Raw genomic sequence first — 18,236 nt, forward strand, 5'->3', positions numbered from 1 at the left:
AGGTAGGCGTGTTGCCTGCTTATCGGTTTAAAAGTGATGAAAATGAAATTAAAATAAATCTCTTAGTGTGTTAATACAGGAAGCTGCGGACCTGGACCAACTGCCCCCACAAGCACAGCGGCCGAAGCAAAATTATAGGTAATGGGAACCACACCCAGCACGAATCAGCAGCTGTGAAACAGACAGCAGCAAGGAGAGAATTAAGAGAAGTTTTTAACTCATAAAATTGGGGCCAACGGACTTGTGGAGGTTGGGAAGGCGTCCGGAGCATCACAACAAAAAGGTGACACACAAGTAGAGAAGTGTGAGAGAAAGGCTCCTTTTAAGGTAACGCCTAGTTTGAGAAAAAGTTAAAATTAACCTGCTTTTATACAAATGCACATACACGCAATGAAGAAACAGCTTACACTCATGAACACGTGAAGATTTTCCAGCAAAGTTAAAGAAAAATTTAACATACTTAAATGATGAAGTCTATACATTACTGACAAAGAAACCCTCTGGGTTGCAGGACAACAATTTAACTAAAAAAAAAAAAAGGGGACACTGGTCTAACCAACCAGGCAAGACACAACAAATTTAGGGGTTAAAAGATTCAAATTGTGACATGTTTTCTGCTGATTGATTACAAGTGATTACTGAATGAAAGAAAATTTCTTTTTGGGCTTTTAAACATGATCTTAAGAATTTTAACAGGTGCATGTTGTCCTGTCAACTTGGTGGGTTAGGAGTTGATTATATTGGGAGAGAAAAAAAAACAAAAAAAGGGGGAGAGAAGGCTGACACAGGGCCTGGTCCCGGTGTTTCTCCCCTCTCGTTGAAATACAGCCAACACAACATCATTTTCCTGTTCGTTTGCTTTTGTTTTTTGTCTGTTTTTGTTTTTTGTTTTTCTCTTTATGTTTAATTACAGGCTGCTTTGCCGGCCCTGAAAGCCGAGGCTGACTGGACTCCTGCTCTCCCCCATACGTGACACTGACCAAATGCTGCAACAGCTGGACCCACAACAACGACCTGAGAATGTCAACAGACCTGCAGGAATGTGATCTCATGCAGACGAGACGGAGAGCACTAAACCTAACCTGACGAGAAGCCCGCCAAGCCCAGAGGAAAAGTAAGGCCGAGCAAAAGAATGCTGACCTTGATAACTTTGCATTCACACTGTGCAGGACAGTGATGAACCAACACGGATGATCGGGCGGCAAAAAGGGCGTGACCGAGACAGGAGGAGTAACTGAGGTCAGAAGGCACCTCAGAATGGACAAAAAAACACAGGAGAAGATGCAGGTTTCACCTGCGGTGAGCATGGACACTGGAGAAAGGACTGCCCCAATTGGGGTCAGAACCAGGACGGACAGAATTTTGAGCAGCAGCAGCAGCAATGGTCGCAAACAAACTGAAAAGGAGGAGGGCAGGACCCCAGGGCATGCTTCAGGCCGTGGTTTACCCAGAACACCAGAACAGGAAAGTGATGAACAAACACACACACACACACACACACACGTCTCCAAATACACAGATTCAGAATGAAGTGAAATAAACACATGAACACGGGCACTCGTTGAGTGAGTGAGAAATGACACACACACACACACGCACACACACACATGGGAATGATGATTCACTGAGAAGTGATGCACACACATACACATGCACACGCTTGTGCAATGAAGAGTGATCCACACGCACACACACATACACGCTGATGCAATGAAGAATGCTTTGCTTATGCTGATATGCAAAATGCTGCACACAAACATCCAGATGCATAATTTTATAAGGAGCCATTGATTACCATTGATTACTTAGAATGTGTTATATGTCACTCAGAGGGCATTTGTGTAGATTTTAGGAATAAGGTCTAAAACGGTTTGGTTATGAAAACAATGTCTGTGCGTGATGTCTGTTTATGGCTCAAGGCCTTGACTGAATTCTTTGCTGTGCTTCACACAGCCCTGATGAGGAACAGTGGCACAGAGTGAAGATGATGAATTAATAGGGTAAGTTTAGGTTGGAGTATGGCATTTTCTGTGATTGAGATCTAATTCAAGGAGGAACAAAAGGAGTTACGGCACCTGAGGTTCTCATTCCCACACAATATTGTCCCGGCAGGAAGCAAAACGTTCCTGTGAATTTCTGGTTGATTTTTTGGTTTTGCTTAGCGCTAGCTTGATGTTATCAGTGAGCTTTGGCTTGTGTTCTTTCTCGTAAGCGAGAGAGGGATAGCTTTATGCTGGACATGTCTGCAACGGGCCCTAGTTTGTGTTATTTTAGTAGTATTTTGTTGGTTATGTCTGTTTTTGTTTTTGTTACAGTGCACTGAGGAGAAAATCTGAGAGGTGTGATCCACCGGTGGTGATATGTTGATATTTTGGGAGTTCATGATTTAACAATCAGCTCTTTAAACCAGGCCTGAAAGATTGAGGTTTAAAGCGCTATAAAATATTATTACTGTAAACAGTTGCAAAGTGTGTTTCTCCATGATTGTAATTGGCTTGGGAGAAATTCACTTATAGGGAACACTGAGAAGTTCTGAGTCTAAAAGGATTGCACCGAGTCAATCCGGCCCAAAAAACTGAGCATAACCATGTATAATATCCACTGAAGTTAAAAAGAGGTGCTTTGCAACATTAAACTGCAGTGTGCAGTACGCATTTTTCGGACAATAAGGTGCACGGGATTATAAGGCACATTAAGCGAAACAAAGCAGTCAGATAAATCAAACTTTATTAAACTCATTCTTCTTGCTTCCTCCACTTCTGTACCATTGATTCATTAAAACCCTTGGTAGAACCTGGGACCATTTCGTGGCCTTTCCGTTTTTTAATTCCACGCCATTTCCACTGTGTTTAATGGAGTATAGCCAAATTTTCAAACATGTATTTTTTTCCCATTTTATTTTAAAATTTCAGTCTGAGTTTTTTAAATGAGCTTAAATGGCTGAATAAAAGGCATACATCCACTATCGAACCTCGTGGCCGATTTGTGCCCCATTGAAACCCATTATAAACGCTATTTTTCACGCCAGAAAAATTACGGTCAAAGGGATCGTCAGGTTTCCAGCTTAGGTTTTGTTTTGGACTACAGGCCTTAGAGTTGTAATTTTTTTATTTGTCCACCGGGTGGCGCCCTTGCTCCACATGTGACGCCTGCTGGAACATACACACCTTCTCCAGCGGCCTGCTCGAGACAGATACCCGGAAAAGGCAGACTAATTTCCCGCGTACAGCAGCAGCTTGGCCCGCTGCTCGTTCCGGACCATTTTCTGACCTTAGGATCATTTGAGGGTGCATTAATTTTTTTTAATCAACAGGAAATGACGTATTTGTTTTCACGTGGTAGCGGAAGTGTGTGCTGCAGACACGGGAACCGAACCATATGCTCCGGCGCTGCGCAAAACACACCCGCGGCAGAGGCACTCCTCCCCGGGGGAGCAGGAGCAGCAGCGCCGCCTGGGGACATTTTTGGCTTCTGCAAAAAAAATTAAAACCGGATCGAAATTAATGTTGGTGCCAATCTTTTGTCCATCTAAAGGCCTAATTATAATAACAATAAAATATTACTTCAAATGTTTTTTTTGGAAAATATTTTATGTTTTATGTTTTATGTTTTTGGGGCAAAAAAAGCAGTGCGCTCATGTGACGAAACCGGGATATAAAGGGTTAAAATCCGCGAAATGTAATTAAAACTTGACATGAATATTTCAAGGAGAAGTAGGTCTAAAAGATTGGCTAATTTAAAGTGGAATAAAATATTAATATATAAATTTTTTATAGCACTTTTTGGGCGTGGTCGATAGTGTGCATTTTATGAAATACGCTCCTGGAAAAAAAATAAAAGGCGATCGAAATGACTGTTGGTGCCAATCTTTAGTCCATCTAAAGGCCTAATTATAATAACAAACAAATATTACTTCAAATGTTTTTTTTGGAAAATATTTAGTTTTTTTGTTTTTTGGGGCTAAAAAAACAGGGCGCTCATGTAATAAAACTGGGATTTAAAGGGTTAAAACAATGAAAATATAATTAAAAGTTGATATGGATATTTTAAGCAGAAGTAGTTTTAAAAGACTGACTAATTTAAAGTAGAAAAAAATATTGATATATAACATTTTTAGAGCACTTTTGGGGCGGGACCATTTTTGGTCCCGAGGTTCACGAAAGGATGGGATTTTGAGGTTTTACCAACAGACACAAGGTGATGATGTCAGGAAGAAGAACTGACTGAAGATCACATTATGTAGGTGATTAATTATCTTTGCTGCAGGTTTGCTGGCTCTGATGCATCTTTTTACAGTTTTGGAAGAGAAACTAGGGATGGCAAAACACAGGTACACACACACACACACACACACACACAACAGAAATGTTACCAAATAATAATTAACTCACCTCCGTTTTTTGTAGTTCCACTTGCCTTCTTATGAATCCTACAAGACACTGTTCTTTATATAGAGATCAGTATCATTAAATACTGATCAGATATCAGTATTTGATGAAAGGTCTGCCCCTCACAAACTCCTCCCAGCTGACCCAGTTATAATGAGTTTGGTGGTAAAGATGTGTTGATAAAAATTATGAACCAAAACTTTTTTATCCATATTCTGTTTGCATTTAAAAAATATTGTTTATAGCACCATTTAATCTATTTAATAGCAGTATTTCAAAGCCCGAACTTATTTCAACATGAAATGCTATCACATATAGATTGTCTGCAGTCCAAAATCCAGTGTAACCTAAATTTGTTCCAGTATTATTCTTAAAGTGGTTTTAGCTGCAACACAAACAGTAAAGGCTTTAGAGTGAAAGTTGCTTATTTTTCTGGAATTGAAAACTCAGTTTCTATCTTTAGGGTTAAGACTGGAGTAAAGCCGTATCCATGCTGTACTGTTTAATCTTTTTTTTTTTTTTTGTTGCCTGTCCCGTTTAGCTCTTTTGCCATCAGAATTGTTGTCTAAAGGCAAAGAAAGCACCACAGACTAGAAGTCCACTTGTTTGGTCTCTGTAAACAACTAGTCTGTCTGTTGTGGTGCTTGGGAAGTTGACGCCCTCTTGTGCTGCTAGGCAAAGGTCTCGAAAAGCATCTCGTCTCTCGCAGACTGTGAGGACACCCAAAGATGGTACTGCCTCCCACTTTTCTTGGTCTCTGGTCTTGGATCTCATGAACTTTTTGGCAACCCTCCAGACCCACGCCACGGTCCCAATCAGCCTTCTCAGGTTGCTGAATCGCCTTTCGTCGATTAGCTGTTGGGTTGCTACTCCTCGTGGTCTTCTCGACTCTACGTGTGCTGAGTCCTGAGCTGCCTTGATGTGGACTCTGGTAAGGACCGCAACAAAAGTCTTTTTCTGTAGCTTTGTGACCTTTTCTCGAGCTTGGGCAGCGACTTCTCCGGCGGATTTCTTCAGCCACTCATCTTCAGGAAGTTGGAGAAACTTTGGGCCCGACTGCCACTCGGAGTCCTCGGTTAGGGCATCTGGACTGGCCCCTCTGGTGAGAATGTCTGCAATGTTTGCTGACCCAGGAATCCACCACCAATCTTGGACATCAGTGCTACTCTGGATTTCACCAACGCGGTTTGCGAAGAAGGTCTGGAAACCGTAGCTCTCACGCTGGATTGCACCCAAGACGGTCTGGCTGTCAACGAGGTGGTACCATTTTTTGACCTGGATTCTGCAGTGTCTCTGGAAGTAGGTCTTCAGACGGGCAGCAAAGACTGCGCCACACATCTCTGCTTTAACAGGATCGCCTTTGTGATTGAGAGGCGTCAGTTTGGCTTTGGACTCTACTAGTCTCACAATGACACTATGGCTGCAGCTCCAGCGAAGGTACATCACTGCACCATATGCATGTTCACTGCCGTCAGAGAACGTGATGGCACTGGGCTCTGCACAAGGATCTGGTGGAGTCAGGGCTCTAGTGAAATGCAGTTTCTTCAGGTCAGCATACTCTTCCAGAAGCTTTATAGCGTCTTCTCGGAGACCTTCAGACAAGGCTGCGTCCCATGTGTCTTCGAGGCAGTGCTTTACTTTTGCTTCTTGGAAAGCTCTCCTTACCAGGATGGCACCCTTTTGTTTGACGGGAGTCACTAGACCGAGTGGGTCGTATAGGCCGGAGACTTGGCTTAGCAGTTCTCGCCTGGTGAGTGGATCAGGTGTTTGCTCTCTGACTTCTTCTCTGAGCAGGTCTTGACCAAGGCGCATTTTCCTCCTTTTCTTTGAGAAGTTCACTGCAACCATGACATGAAGCTTGTCATCATTGATGGTGTAGCCAAGGCCAAGGGCTTTGTTGTCATCTTCCGTCAGCTGGTTCGGCAGGATCATAGTCTTTGGCTCTGATCGAGGCAACTCTTTCTTCGACTCCTCCCTCCCACTTTGACTGGAGTAGACCCAAGGCTTCATGTAGAATCCTCCAGCTCTCAGGATGTGCTCAATGTTGGCTGTTAGGCGTCTCAGATGGTCGAGGTCATTGTGTGATGTCAGGATGTCATCGACATAAGCATCTTCTTCCAGCACACGTTTCTCTTCTGTGAAGTGACTGAATGAAGGTAGGTTTGCAGTTTCTCTCATGGCGACTTGGGCCATGCAACCAGCAGGTTTGTCTCCAATGTTGACTCTTGTTATGGCATAGTCTTCTATGTCTGCATCTTCTGTGTCACGCCACAAGAATCTGTGCAAGTGGACTTCTCGATCTTCCAGCCAGACGGAGTTGTACATCTTGCGGACGTCACCAAGGGCGGCGTAGACACCAGCTCGGAACCTCAGCAGGACAGCTCTTATCGGGTTCAGGACATCAGGACCTTTGATGAGGATGTCATTCAGGCTGAGGCCTCTGTACTTCTGGCTGCTGTTCCACACCAACCTCACTGGGGTAGAGACAGAGTGTGGATTTGGCGCGATGAGGTGGCTTATGTACCATACTGGCCCAGTCCAACTCTGCAGGACTTCTTTGGACAGCTTCACTGCAGCTCTGCGGTTTACCATCTCATGAACTTGTGCAGCATAGGCCTTCTTCCATTCAGGTTCTTTAGATAGCTTCATCTCGGTTCTGATGAATGTTGCTTCTACTGCTCTCCTGTTATTTGGCAAGGTTGCTGGATCTTCTACCCATGGGTATTTGGCATGCCAATGCGGTTCACTGTTGTGGTCATCTCCAGTTGAGTAAGTCAGGCCATTCCTCACGATCTCCATCTCCCTCTCTTCTGCAAGCGTCATTTCTTTACCCCCTGGCTGGCAGCTCCCACAACGACACCCTCCACATCTCGGCTGGCAAGCGGCTCCGATGCTTTCCCACCTCCACCACTTCAGAAAGTCTCTGCTGCTGCTACCTACCTATCTACCTGGTCAAAATAAAGTTGAGTGAAATTCAAAGTCTGGTCTTTTTCAAGTGTGGGCACCTCACAGTCAGAGAACACTTGACAATGCCCAACGGATTTACTTTACCAAATTGACCATCCCAGCCTTGCCGTAATGGTCCATTTGATTCACCTTTTATTGTTTAGTTTATTTTCACTTGCTGAATACGGGACAGACTTGACTGGGGGAAAGAAGGGGATAAAGAAAGAGGGAAAGAGAAACAGCTGAGAAGAGGGACGGGGGAGAAGGGCAAAAGACAAAAACCAACAGAACGGGCAGAGGGGAAGAAAAAAAAAGGAAAAAAATGCATATATCGATCACCTGGATCACCTGCTGAGAAAGAAAAAAGAAAACAAGCAGAAGAGAACAAGAGTAATAGAATAAACAACATCACAATGATATATGGGAATATGACAGTAAATACTAAATATTAAACATTATTGTGCAGCACGTAAGATCAACAGAACACAGTGTGCTTTGAGTTAGGAGCCAAAAAGGGTGTAGTTTGTGGGTGTCATCACCCGTGTGTACACCTGTGAGCATGGACGCGCTTGTGTTTTTTTAAAAGGTTCCTTCATGTAATGATCTGCTAGAGGGTGTGGGGGGGCCACAGCCCCGTCCTCCAGGGCATGAAGCAGGTATGGAGGAGATCAAAACTCCAGACATCCAGAGGCCCCCAGAACACAAGAGACCAAGGAAGACCAACAGAGGGGCAGCCGCGCCACTGTCCCAGAAAGAGCTGAGGAGAGTCCCAGATGAGGGCTCACTCAGCAGCCGTGGAGCAGAAGCCAGGGGGAGTTGCAGTGACGCGCCCGTGAGCTCCGTCGGCAGCCAGCCGTGCCTGAGTGACCGAGCCCCAGGCCGAGAGGCCGGGGCCACCCCACCTCCGAAGTGGCCCGAGCGAGCCCCAGGCTCCAGGCCCCAACAAGCGGCCGCCAAGGAGTGAGCCGGTGTGTACCTGGACGCCCATCCCCGGACACGGAGAACCACCAACGCACCGATGTCTGAGGGAGTCCGCCACTGGCAGGGGAAGTGGTGGTAGGGGGAGATAGGCCTCCAAACCTTGGAGGGCCCGAGATGTCCCCAGAGAGGTGGCGTCTGACACCCAACCTGACATATAGACACAGACATACAGGCACACACATATACAAACATCCATTCCCCCCCTCATGCTCTCATATGCACTTACTCCACACTCAACCAACGTGGAGACAGACATGAAGAGACGCTGTACACACGATCACACTCCCCAAGCGTACTCTACGAACCGGGTCTAGGTACCCTTGCCCCTGGAGGGGGGAACTGCACCCAGACCCAGGTGGTGTTACCCTTTTCCCTGCGGTGGGGGGAGGCAGACCGCCCCGACTCCGCAGCAGCAGGGAGGCCCCACACTCCAGACCACAGTCGGACGGCCAACTCCTCCTCCTAGCCCCCCCGCTCCAGCAGGCCGCAGAGAATGGGGGTGAGAGAAGACTCCAAACCTCCCTCCACCCGCTCATTGTAGTGTTGATGCATGTGTGTTCTAAGGTGCATTGAAAACCCAGGCGGGCATGGAGCTACCTGCCAGAGAGCAGCAGGTAAGCGCACGGTCCCTCCTGCTAGCCCTCAATGCCTACGTGTATTTAAAATTGAGAGGTGGGCAACGACGCCAGGGGTGAGGTGTACACCCTGATGGTAATTTGGAGTCCGTGTATCGTGCCCACCCCCAAGATCCTATATGTATGTGTAATGAGAGTGTGAGTAATGTGAATGTCTAAGTTGTGGGATAAAATTGAGGCTCCTCCCAAACTCCTCCCATCTGCTCCCAATAACTGAGATGTCATATAAGATGTATAAGGAGTTTCATGAGTTTCAAATGAGTAATAAAAAAAACTAAAGTCAAAGTAGAATGGCTACACCACATGATTTCCCAGAAACCATGTGACTTAAGTTTCACCTTATTGATAAGCTCATTTATACACAGCCTATGATGGATTGAACAGCTGTTTCCAACAAATCTGTACAGCTGTGGACAAAAGTTGTCAGTGACACAAAGTTTGTTTTGCAGTTGTTTTTCTTTTGTTTTTTGTTTTTTTGTTTTTTACACCTTTCTACACTGTAAAATCGAATTAGTTCCCAGAACTTTAAATAAATTATTCAAACTTGTTGCCCAAAAAGACTAAGTAAAGGTCATTTAAGATAACTAAGTTAGGGCAACTTATGATGTTGCGAAGAACAAACATGGGAAATTCAAAAGTTTCAAAACCTTTTTTTTGTAGCAAATAAATGTTAAAAATTGTTTTAACAGTGGTGCCACCACCAGTACTTTGCTCACAACTGTACTCACTGTAATCAAGTGTTAAAAAGGTGCAGTACAGGCTCTGCTATTACCTGAGTAATTAATAAATCTCACTTTGGAAGACCAAAATCTTTCATAGAAAGATCAGCCATTGTTTCATGTTGAAGATGTTTGGAATAAACATTCTAGGTTCGAGACCATATTGCCATTATCATATTAATTTACATGTTATTATAATAAGTTAGATAAGAGATAACATTTCAGACATAGATATCAGGTATGCGTACATGAATGTCCACGTTAATTAAATGTACAGAACTGTGTGGAGAAACGAGAGAGAATCCATCCTAACTAAAGTGAGTGAGGGATGTTTCTGTGTTTGCAGGATGGTAAATAAGGTGTGACACTTTGGAACATTTTTATTCAGAAATAAGATACCAGCACCCCACATAGCAAAACTGGTATTGCCCGGATCTGGCCCACACAATGTGCCTACACATGGCCCACATACCGCAAAGAATGATGGCCCTTTGGTGGCCCACACAATGTGCCTACACATGGCCCACATACCGCAAAGAATGATGGCCCTTTGGTGGCCCACACAATGTGCCTACACATGGCCCACATACCGCAAAGAATGATGGCCCTTTGGTGGCCCACACATGGACCAGCTGCAGACACACTGGTGGTCCTGTGCTGGCCCAGCTTCAGCTCTGGCTCCAGATGTCAGCCTAATGTGTACCTTAATCAAGCCACGTAATAACAACATGTGCCGGAACATAATAGTGCAAAAGGAACATGACGTGCTTCCTAAGTACTATCATACTCTTGACATGCAAACTGGAGGAGCCAGGGATCGAACCACTAGCCTTCCAATCAGGTGACCTGCTGTACCTCCTGAGCTACATCCAGCCTGTGGTAGATGTGCATAAACCCTCACTAGGTTTTGGATAAAGTGTACACTCACAAACCTGTCAAATCTGCATTTAAAACGTTGGCTACCATAGCAGTATAGTATTGCAACGTGGCATTTGGGTCTTCTAACTAAAATTGGAAAATAGGAACATAAATAGTGCCTCATTGCCAGACCTGGCCCACATCTGGTAGACATACACCCGGCCATGACACCAGTCAGTCAGAAGTGACAGCTTGATGGCAGATCTGGGCCAGGCCTGATTTCTATGAGCCTGGGCGACATAAACAAAACTACAATTGAGCCAGATATGGCATGCCATCACATAGACAGTGCCATCTATGCCAGGCCTGGCCCATATCTGGTGTCAAGCCAGCAGTGCCGGCTTGACACCAGATCCGTGCCAGACCTGCATGCAATGTGGGACCCTGCATCACAGCTCCCAACATTAATGTGACAGCATATTTAACCTCCCAAGACCTGAACTCTTTCATGGCATGCATTTTTAACTTTTCTTTCCTATTTGGGCTGATTGGGACCTGATGAGTGTAAAAACAAAGAATTACCTGATTTTTTTTTTTTATCTGATCTTTGTTTCTGAGAAAAATTGGATCCACATAAGAGGAAATTTGTTTTAAATTTTGATAGACCAGTGGCGTTACAGTAACTACGTTATTATTGTGGTAACGAGCACGGTAACTAGTTACTATCACCAAAATCAGGAACGCGTTAGTCGTTACTGGGATTTAGATAGGGTCGTTACTCATTACTTCGTATGGTGGCTATCACGGAGCTTCCACAGATTCAGTAACATTAGTAAGTGGTGGAGGCCAGCAGGTGGATGAGAGAAAGGGGACAGAAGGAAGAGAGACCCGAGGCAGCCGCCGGTGTGAACTGAACTTCAGGTAAGAAGTTATGACCTGCAGTCTCTCTGGGTCAGATATAAACCAAGTTTAGGTGGAGTTTATTTTCGTTATTCTGACTTTTTCCGTACTGCGTGCTAGCTAGCATGACGGAGTTTCTATACAGCTGGGTGGGTGCTATGATGTTAATGATGTTGAACTTTATTTTGTTCATAAGGTTAATTATTAGAGTTGCCAACCGTCCTGTAAAAAACAGAAACATCTGGTATTCAGAGCGTTTTGTATTGTGGTGAAAAGGAACAGTTTGTCCTGTACTTCAGCTACAATGAAAAAGACACAAAGCTGGAGTTATTGAGTGTCTTTGCTGCAGAGGTGCCTCTTTTTCTCTCATTCTCCCCCCTCCCTCTCCTGTTTCTACTTCAATCATGAAACTGATCAATGATCAGCTTATCGGCTTTTCTCTCAACTGTATTTATAAAGCACTTTGAAACAGTAAATGCTGACCAAACATTAAGGACAGAATAAAATTACAGAAAAATAAATAAAATAAAATAATAAAACACAAACATGAATAAATAATAATAATAATAATTGATCCAAAAAATAAAAATATATATTTAAAACACAGAAGGTCCATAAAAAGCACAATTTAATTAAAACAATTAAACTAAAACCAATTTTTTTTACATTGTTTTTTAAATGTTTTAATTAAAAAAAAAGAAAGAGATTAGACCTTAAAAACCCCCACAAATATCATAAATCACTTCTTTTCAGATGATCAGTTTTTGGCACAACACACAGTTTCAGATCTCACAATCAGATGTCACTCCTGCTTCTCCACACTGAACGCTGCCGTCGTTGCTATGGTGCCATCTTACCCAGAATCCGTGTTAGATGACTGAGACTGCTCCGTTTCTGCAGCAGCGTTCTCGTGTGTTTGCTCACTCGGCTGTGCGCAGGTGCACATTTCAGTGAAACATTTTAGGAGCTTAAACCATCATTAAGGGGATTACCGAGATTTAACAGGGACCCCCGCACCTCCACCCCAACCCCATCTTTGGCATTCCTTGTCCTTCTTCCCGCCTCCTCCAGGGCTCAGTCCTCTCACCTGACAAGGATTTGCTCAGCAATGTGAGCAAGTTTCTAAAACCTTTTTAACCAGGCACACAAACACACGTAAAAGAAAATAATAATAATTACTGCGATAAACTAGACAGACAGCAACCACAGTCATCTCTACTGCTGAAGATCGGAATTTGATTGTACTTTTCTCTCATTTCTAGCAGTGTTTAGGCCCCATTTTTGATGGGGTCTAAACAAAGGACTGTGCTGTGCTGGGGGATTGAGCGCTGTAGGCTTTCACAGCTCATGTGGAGGTTTGCAGTCAGGGCAAAAAAGTGAACAATGACAAGAAAACTCAGGGGACCATCTTTAAAATTCCCTCGCGGATAAAAGGATATCTTCAGGATCATATCCCAAATGTTTTCAGAACAACATTGGAGTCTTTAAGAAGAGGAGCGCACTGAGAGAGTAAAGATGTCTGAACTCAGCCAAGTCGCTGTATACCCTGACTCCTCAGACATTTATAAGGTGAGTAGGATATGTTGATTTTGACTCCCCATGTTTTTGGATTTTAACCGGATATGTTATGGAGCTACGGCGCCAATTTTCCTGGTTGTAGTTGGATTACCAAACTGGGCAAATGTTCTAAAGGTTCAGATCTCGTGCTTTAGTCAGCATCACTTGGACTTTAGTAATTTGTAGAAAGGCCTTATATCAAAATCTAGTTTTAAGAGCTTAAGTAGTTTGGTTTGACAAAACAATCTCAGCTCAAGGCTGCCGTCGAGCTTGTTTTCCACACCAGTCAGCCTTTAGAGTAAAGCCATTCAGCTGTTGTGGAGATTAATCTGTTAAGGGTTTCACTTCAGATGATGAAGACTGGGTAATATTGTTGAAACAAGAATAGAAAGGTAGTCCAGTGTAAAATGTCTGCACATTAAGTGAGCCGCTAATAGGCTTAAGAGACGATGTTGGCAGTTATTGTCCTGCACATTCTGCCTCTGCTTTGAAACATGTATTTGTCGTCTAGAAAACAAACTTTTGCTGTTTGAGTATACTGCAAATATATCTATGCCCACTGTGTGGCTTTGCAAACTCTGGCTCTTTCCTGGACATTTCTTATGATACTATAATGATTTGTTTGCTTTTTTGAATTTTTACAAAACAGCAATGTGAGAAAAGTGTCTAAGCACACTGGTAATCTCACAAAGAAGTTCTTACCCGGTCATAGGTCATAGTTTAGTTTCTGTAACTTTTTCTCATTGCTGTTTTTTTTTTTCTTTTAGCAAGTGGCTAACTTTATAGCTATAACAAAGAGCAGGGTTCCCACGCAAACATCAGACACAATCAATAACATATAGAAGCTGTTTACACTACTGAAAAACAAATTTTTATATCTCAAACTTTCAACTCATTAACACAAGCTTCTGAGAAAATAATTTGAAATTTTTCAGTGATGCAGTTAGAATATCCTTTTTTTTTTTTGTAGCAAAAACTAACTTCCACAGTAACTAGCTGGTTAACATACCTGGACATTTAGCCACAAAGGAGTCAGATATCTGGCTAACCAGATCTGAAGGTAATGATGGGTCAGTGTCATATGAACTGTTACATGTAACCCGACCAGTAGTGAAATGGAACCATAAGATGTGTGTGTTCTAATAACTGAAGGTGTGTTTTGTTGCTTTTTATTTGAAAGCAGAGGAAGAGTTTAAAAAAGCTTTTTTTAAAACCAGCACTTGTGTGAATCTTTGATTTTTACATCCGCAGAATGTCTTTTGCAATCCCGCCTTTGAGCTGGAGGGGGAGAAGGAGGAGAGGGTGGAGGGATTCAGGACAGCCTCTTCTACTCCTGAGCCAATCAAACCACCAGGACCAAGTGAGTCAGCCAATCAGCTTGCTGCTTCTTGTGCCTCTACCCTAACGGGATCATTTTATCACTTAAGCTCAGTTTTCTTGAAATATAGGTAAATGTGGCCTCATGATAATTGTACTCAAGTTGTAAAAAGTGTACAGTTGATGCCTTCTTTAGCTGTTCTCAAAGGAAACAAATCCCATAAACATATCATAGTGATGTCATCAGGGTTATGTCAACTTTAAATAGACGTGGTGAGTTTGGAAGTTTTCAGTGATGTCCTTATTTCCAAATGAATGCATTTCCCAGAATACAGTTCTTGAAAAACAAAAAAGAAAACAAAGTGGGGGAAAAAGAGATTACAGATGTACTATGCATTTCTTTCAGGCCTAGTCTGGGGATTTTTCGGTGTGTGTGTGATGCGTGTGCGTGCTCCGGGCTGCGGTTGGGGGGTGGTAGTGGTCTCTGCTGCTGTCCTGCTCCTATTAGCAGCCCTAGGACTGATGCTGGTCCTCATTCTCACACGTGAGTCACTGCTGCACATCAACTGCTTCATTACCACAATCTCAAACTGATTAAAAGTATTGAGTGATTTCATAAACCCAGGATCCATGCTAAAACCTCAAAGTACACCATGAACTCACAGATACTGGAGTTTAAAGGTTTCTCAGCATGACTAGTGCTCTCACTGCACATCATAAAAATCTTCTGACCCAGATGTATTTGCTTCCTTATTTAGAGATAAAGAACCAGGCAGTGGAGGATCAGGTGCTGACCACTGCCACTTCAGGCCTACAGCATGCAGGAGATGGACAGTCCCAAGCTTTACCTACAGTCCCTATCAATAGAAGTAAAGAGGACAGTACAGCTGCACCACAACCTGCCAGAATCCCTCCATCTGAACCAAGTAGGTCTGGCCTCTCTACCCAAAATACTTATTGTTGACCTAAGACACAAGGTCTCTCTCTCTCTGCCTCTCAGGATGTGGAGGTGTTTTAACTGACACTGAAGGAAGTTTCAGCTCTCCAAATCACCCTGCGTCCTACCCCCCAAACTCACTGTGTGTGTGGGTGATTCAGGTCCCGCCCCCCTACCTGGTCCAGATTCATGTCTCCTCTTTGACTGTGGAGGGACCCTCTCCTTGCCTGTTTGACTGGGTGGAGGTGCGGGAGCAGATCGAGCAGACTTCTGTGGTCACCAGGTCAGCGATCATGAAGCATACCTTCTTATGAACATCATTCACACCTCCATATTTCCACAAGCAACATTTTTATACACAGAGTAGGAGCATTATGCTGTTTCACTAAACTGCTGATAGATGGCGCCAAAAGCCCGTGCATCATTGGAAAGCGTTTCCATGTACTGAAGGGTTTTTGGAAATTTTGTACGTATCAACACGTTGACCTTTTTGCTCACATTCCTGGACAGTGTCGTAACGTGATTCATTAAATTCCTCTAACTACGTAACACATTTCCTGCTTACAAATCCTTTTAAGAATTTATAGCTGCATGGCTCAGGCACAAAGTTCAATCCAAAGCTGAACAAGAATGAGACTGATCAAAAACAAATGTCTCCCTTGCAGGTTCTGTGGTAACGTAGCGCCACCGACGGCCAACACAAACAGCAGTACGGTGTGGGTCACCTTCCACTCTGATGGCAGCATCGCAGGCAACGGCTTCACTGCCCAGTACAGGGCGGTACTCCCCGGACACAGTCAGTAGCCTGCATCTGGGAGCACAAGCGTTCACTCTTGTATATGTTTTGCAACAATGTTCAAGTTAGCACATTGTGTTTTCTCAGAAAGCTGCTCCAGAGAAGAGTTCATGTGCGACGGCGGCCGCTGCCTGCTGCCTGTGTCTGTGTGCGACGGTCATCCAAACTGCCACGACCAGATGGACGAGGCAAACTGCAGCCACAAGCACAAGGGTGAGAGTCCACATATGGAACTAAAACAGAAACAGGAAAGGTCAAAGGTCACAATTCAACTCACTTTTATTTATATAACATTGGATCACAACTGTCACCTCAAGGTGCTTTATATTGGAAGATGAAGACCCTGCAATAACAGAGAAAATCCCAACAATCAGATGAACCCCTACGAGCAAACACTTGATAACAGTTGGAAGGAAAAACTCCCTTTTAACAGGAAGAAACCTCCAGCAGAACCACAATCAGGGAGGGGCGGCCATCATCTGCATCAAGAGAATCCCCCAGCAGTTAGCCTAGTCTACTGCAGTGTAGCTAAGGGGGGATCCAGGGCCACCTGATCAATCCCTAACTATAAGATATAACAAAAAGGAAAGTGCTAAACCTAATCTTAAAAGTGGAGAGGGTGTCTGTCTCCCGAATCCAAACTGGCAGCTGGTTCCATTGAATAGAGGCCTGAAAGCTGAAGGCTCTGCCTCCTTTTCTGCTTTTTAAATACCCTAGGAACCACAAGTAAACCAGCAGTCTGAGAGCAAAGTGCCCTATTGGGTTGATATGGTACTATGAGGTCTTGAAGAAAACATGGGGTCTGATTATTCAAGACCTTGTATATGCGGAGAAGGATTTACTTCAATTCTGGGATTAACAGGGAGCCACTGAAGAGATGCTTTTCTTTTTCACAGAATGCGGTGGGCAGAAGATTGGGCCGTATGGTTACCTGGCAAGTCCAAACCACCCCGGGCCTTACCCTCACCAGCAGGTTACATTCTAAACCATTCAAACTGAAAAATAATCCTAATAGTAATTGAAAACACCAAAATTATAAAGATTCAGAAGTACTTCCACATGCATAACACATTCTCAGTCCGACAGCCACACCACACCACGCAGTTTTCTCCACTAATCTGATGTTTTCCAGTTGTGTATATGGCATATATCTGTTGAGGAGGGTCACGTGATCACGCTGAGCTTCAGAAACTTCAGCCTGGAGACTCAGGATGTGTGTGAGTTTGACTATGTGGAGGTGCATGATAGCGTCAGCACCGGAGCTGGAAGAGTCCTCGGAAGGTGAGAAGTGCCACAGTCTTTAATTCTGAGGGTAACTAAGGACAAACACATTTACCTTCATGCTAGTTAAACAACCAGTTTTCTGGAGTACCTTTTGTGTCTCTTCTCCCTTTGTGCCAGGTTTTGTGGTACCACCTTCCCCCCAGAGCTGACCTCCTCTGGCCCTCACATGACAGTGGTGTTTGTGGCTGATGAGGGAGTGGCCGACAGTGGCTTCAATGTAACATACCAGGCTGTGTCTGTGCTGGGCAGTGAGTTTTCATACTTTAATATTACTTTTTTTTTTTTTGCATTAGCTTTCTATAAACCTCTTTTACATCCTTTTTATTTTTAAAGGGACATGCGGCCCCAGGCAGTTCGCCTGCAGCACAGGGGAGTGTGTTCAGCAGCAGTGGCTGTGTGACGGCTGGAACGACTGCCCCGATGGTGCGGATGAACAGGGCTGTGGCAACTCCACCTATCCTCCCTTTAGTGAGTCTGGTTTATCTCTGACCTCAATCACAGCCAGTTTTTGTTTCCACTGCCAATGAAAAGCAGCAGGAAGAAACTTAAGTGTTGAAATAACAGGAATTGCCGATGGCTTCATATTCTGAGAAAACCACCAAATAGAAATGTTACCACTTTTCACCTCTATGTCGACATGGTTTTGTGGTTTCTATTTGTAAGTGTTTCTCTGAATGAATAATTTCCTCTCATGAAAGTAGCCTCGTCTTGTGAGCACATTGAAGTAGAGATGTGTCGGGGCCTCAGCTACAACTTCACCTCATTCCCCAACATCTGGCTGTCCATTGCTGACCAGAGAGAAGCGGCCACCCTCCTGGGACAGTATCGGGTAAAAGTCACATCAAAAAGCTTCATCAGACATCTGGAGCTATAGCTGGCAACTGTTTCAAACCAGGCATCGAACCATCCTCCCTCCCC

At 44.0% G+C, this 18,236-nt stretch overlaps 1 protein-coding gene across 12 annotated transcripts in view; it reads left to right on the forward strand.

The window, feature by feature from the left end:
* The window catches only part of mfrp (membrane frizzled-related protein), a 32,615-nt gene that overhangs the window by 13,866 nt on the left and 513 nt on the right, over nucleotides 1-18,236 (forward strand). For 5 of the 12 annotated variants that reach the window (XM_076892176.1, XM_076892177.1, XM_076892180.1 and 2 more), the window contains 14 exons: nucleotides 914-2,000; nucleotides 4,267-4,330; nucleotides 12,690-12,996; nucleotides 14,236-14,344; nucleotides 14,708-14,845; nucleotides 15,060-15,227; nucleotides 15,302-15,521; nucleotides 15,904-16,034; nucleotides 16,122-16,247; nucleotides 16,931-17,007; nucleotides 17,167-17,315; nucleotides 17,436-17,566; nucleotides 17,652-17,786; nucleotides 18,017-18,147. In XM_076892176.1, coding sequence (XP_076748291.1) covers nucleotides 12,943-12,996; nucleotides 14,236-14,344; nucleotides 14,708-14,845; nucleotides 15,060-15,227; nucleotides 15,302-15,521; nucleotides 15,904-16,034; nucleotides 16,122-16,247; nucleotides 16,931-17,007; nucleotides 17,167-17,315; nucleotides 17,436-17,566; nucleotides 17,652-17,786; nucleotides 18,017-18,147 — 1,569 coding nt within the window. In that variant the 5' untranslated portion in view covers nucleotides 914-2,000; nucleotides 4,267-4,330; nucleotides 12,690-12,942. Of the gene's footprint in view, nucleotides 1-913; nucleotides 2,001-3,830; nucleotides 4,331-8,223; nucleotides 12,997-14,235; nucleotides 14,345-14,707; nucleotides 14,846-15,059; nucleotides 15,228-15,301; nucleotides 15,522-15,903; nucleotides 16,035-16,121; nucleotides 16,248-16,930; nucleotides 17,008-17,166; nucleotides 17,316-17,435; nucleotides 17,567-17,651; nucleotides 17,787-18,016; nucleotides 18,148-18,236 lie in introns of those variants that run through there. The other 7 variants (XM_076892185.1, XM_076892181.1, XM_024801318.2 and 4 more) reach the window with 7 other exon arrangements.

Source organism: Maylandia zebra, linkage group LG14 (assembly GCF_041146795.1).
Source record: "Maylandia zebra isolate NMK-2024a linkage group LG14, Mzebra_GT3a, whole genome shotgun sequence".
NCBI lineage: Eukaryota > Metazoa > Chordata > Actinopteri > Cichliformes > Cichlidae > Maylandia > Maylandia zebra.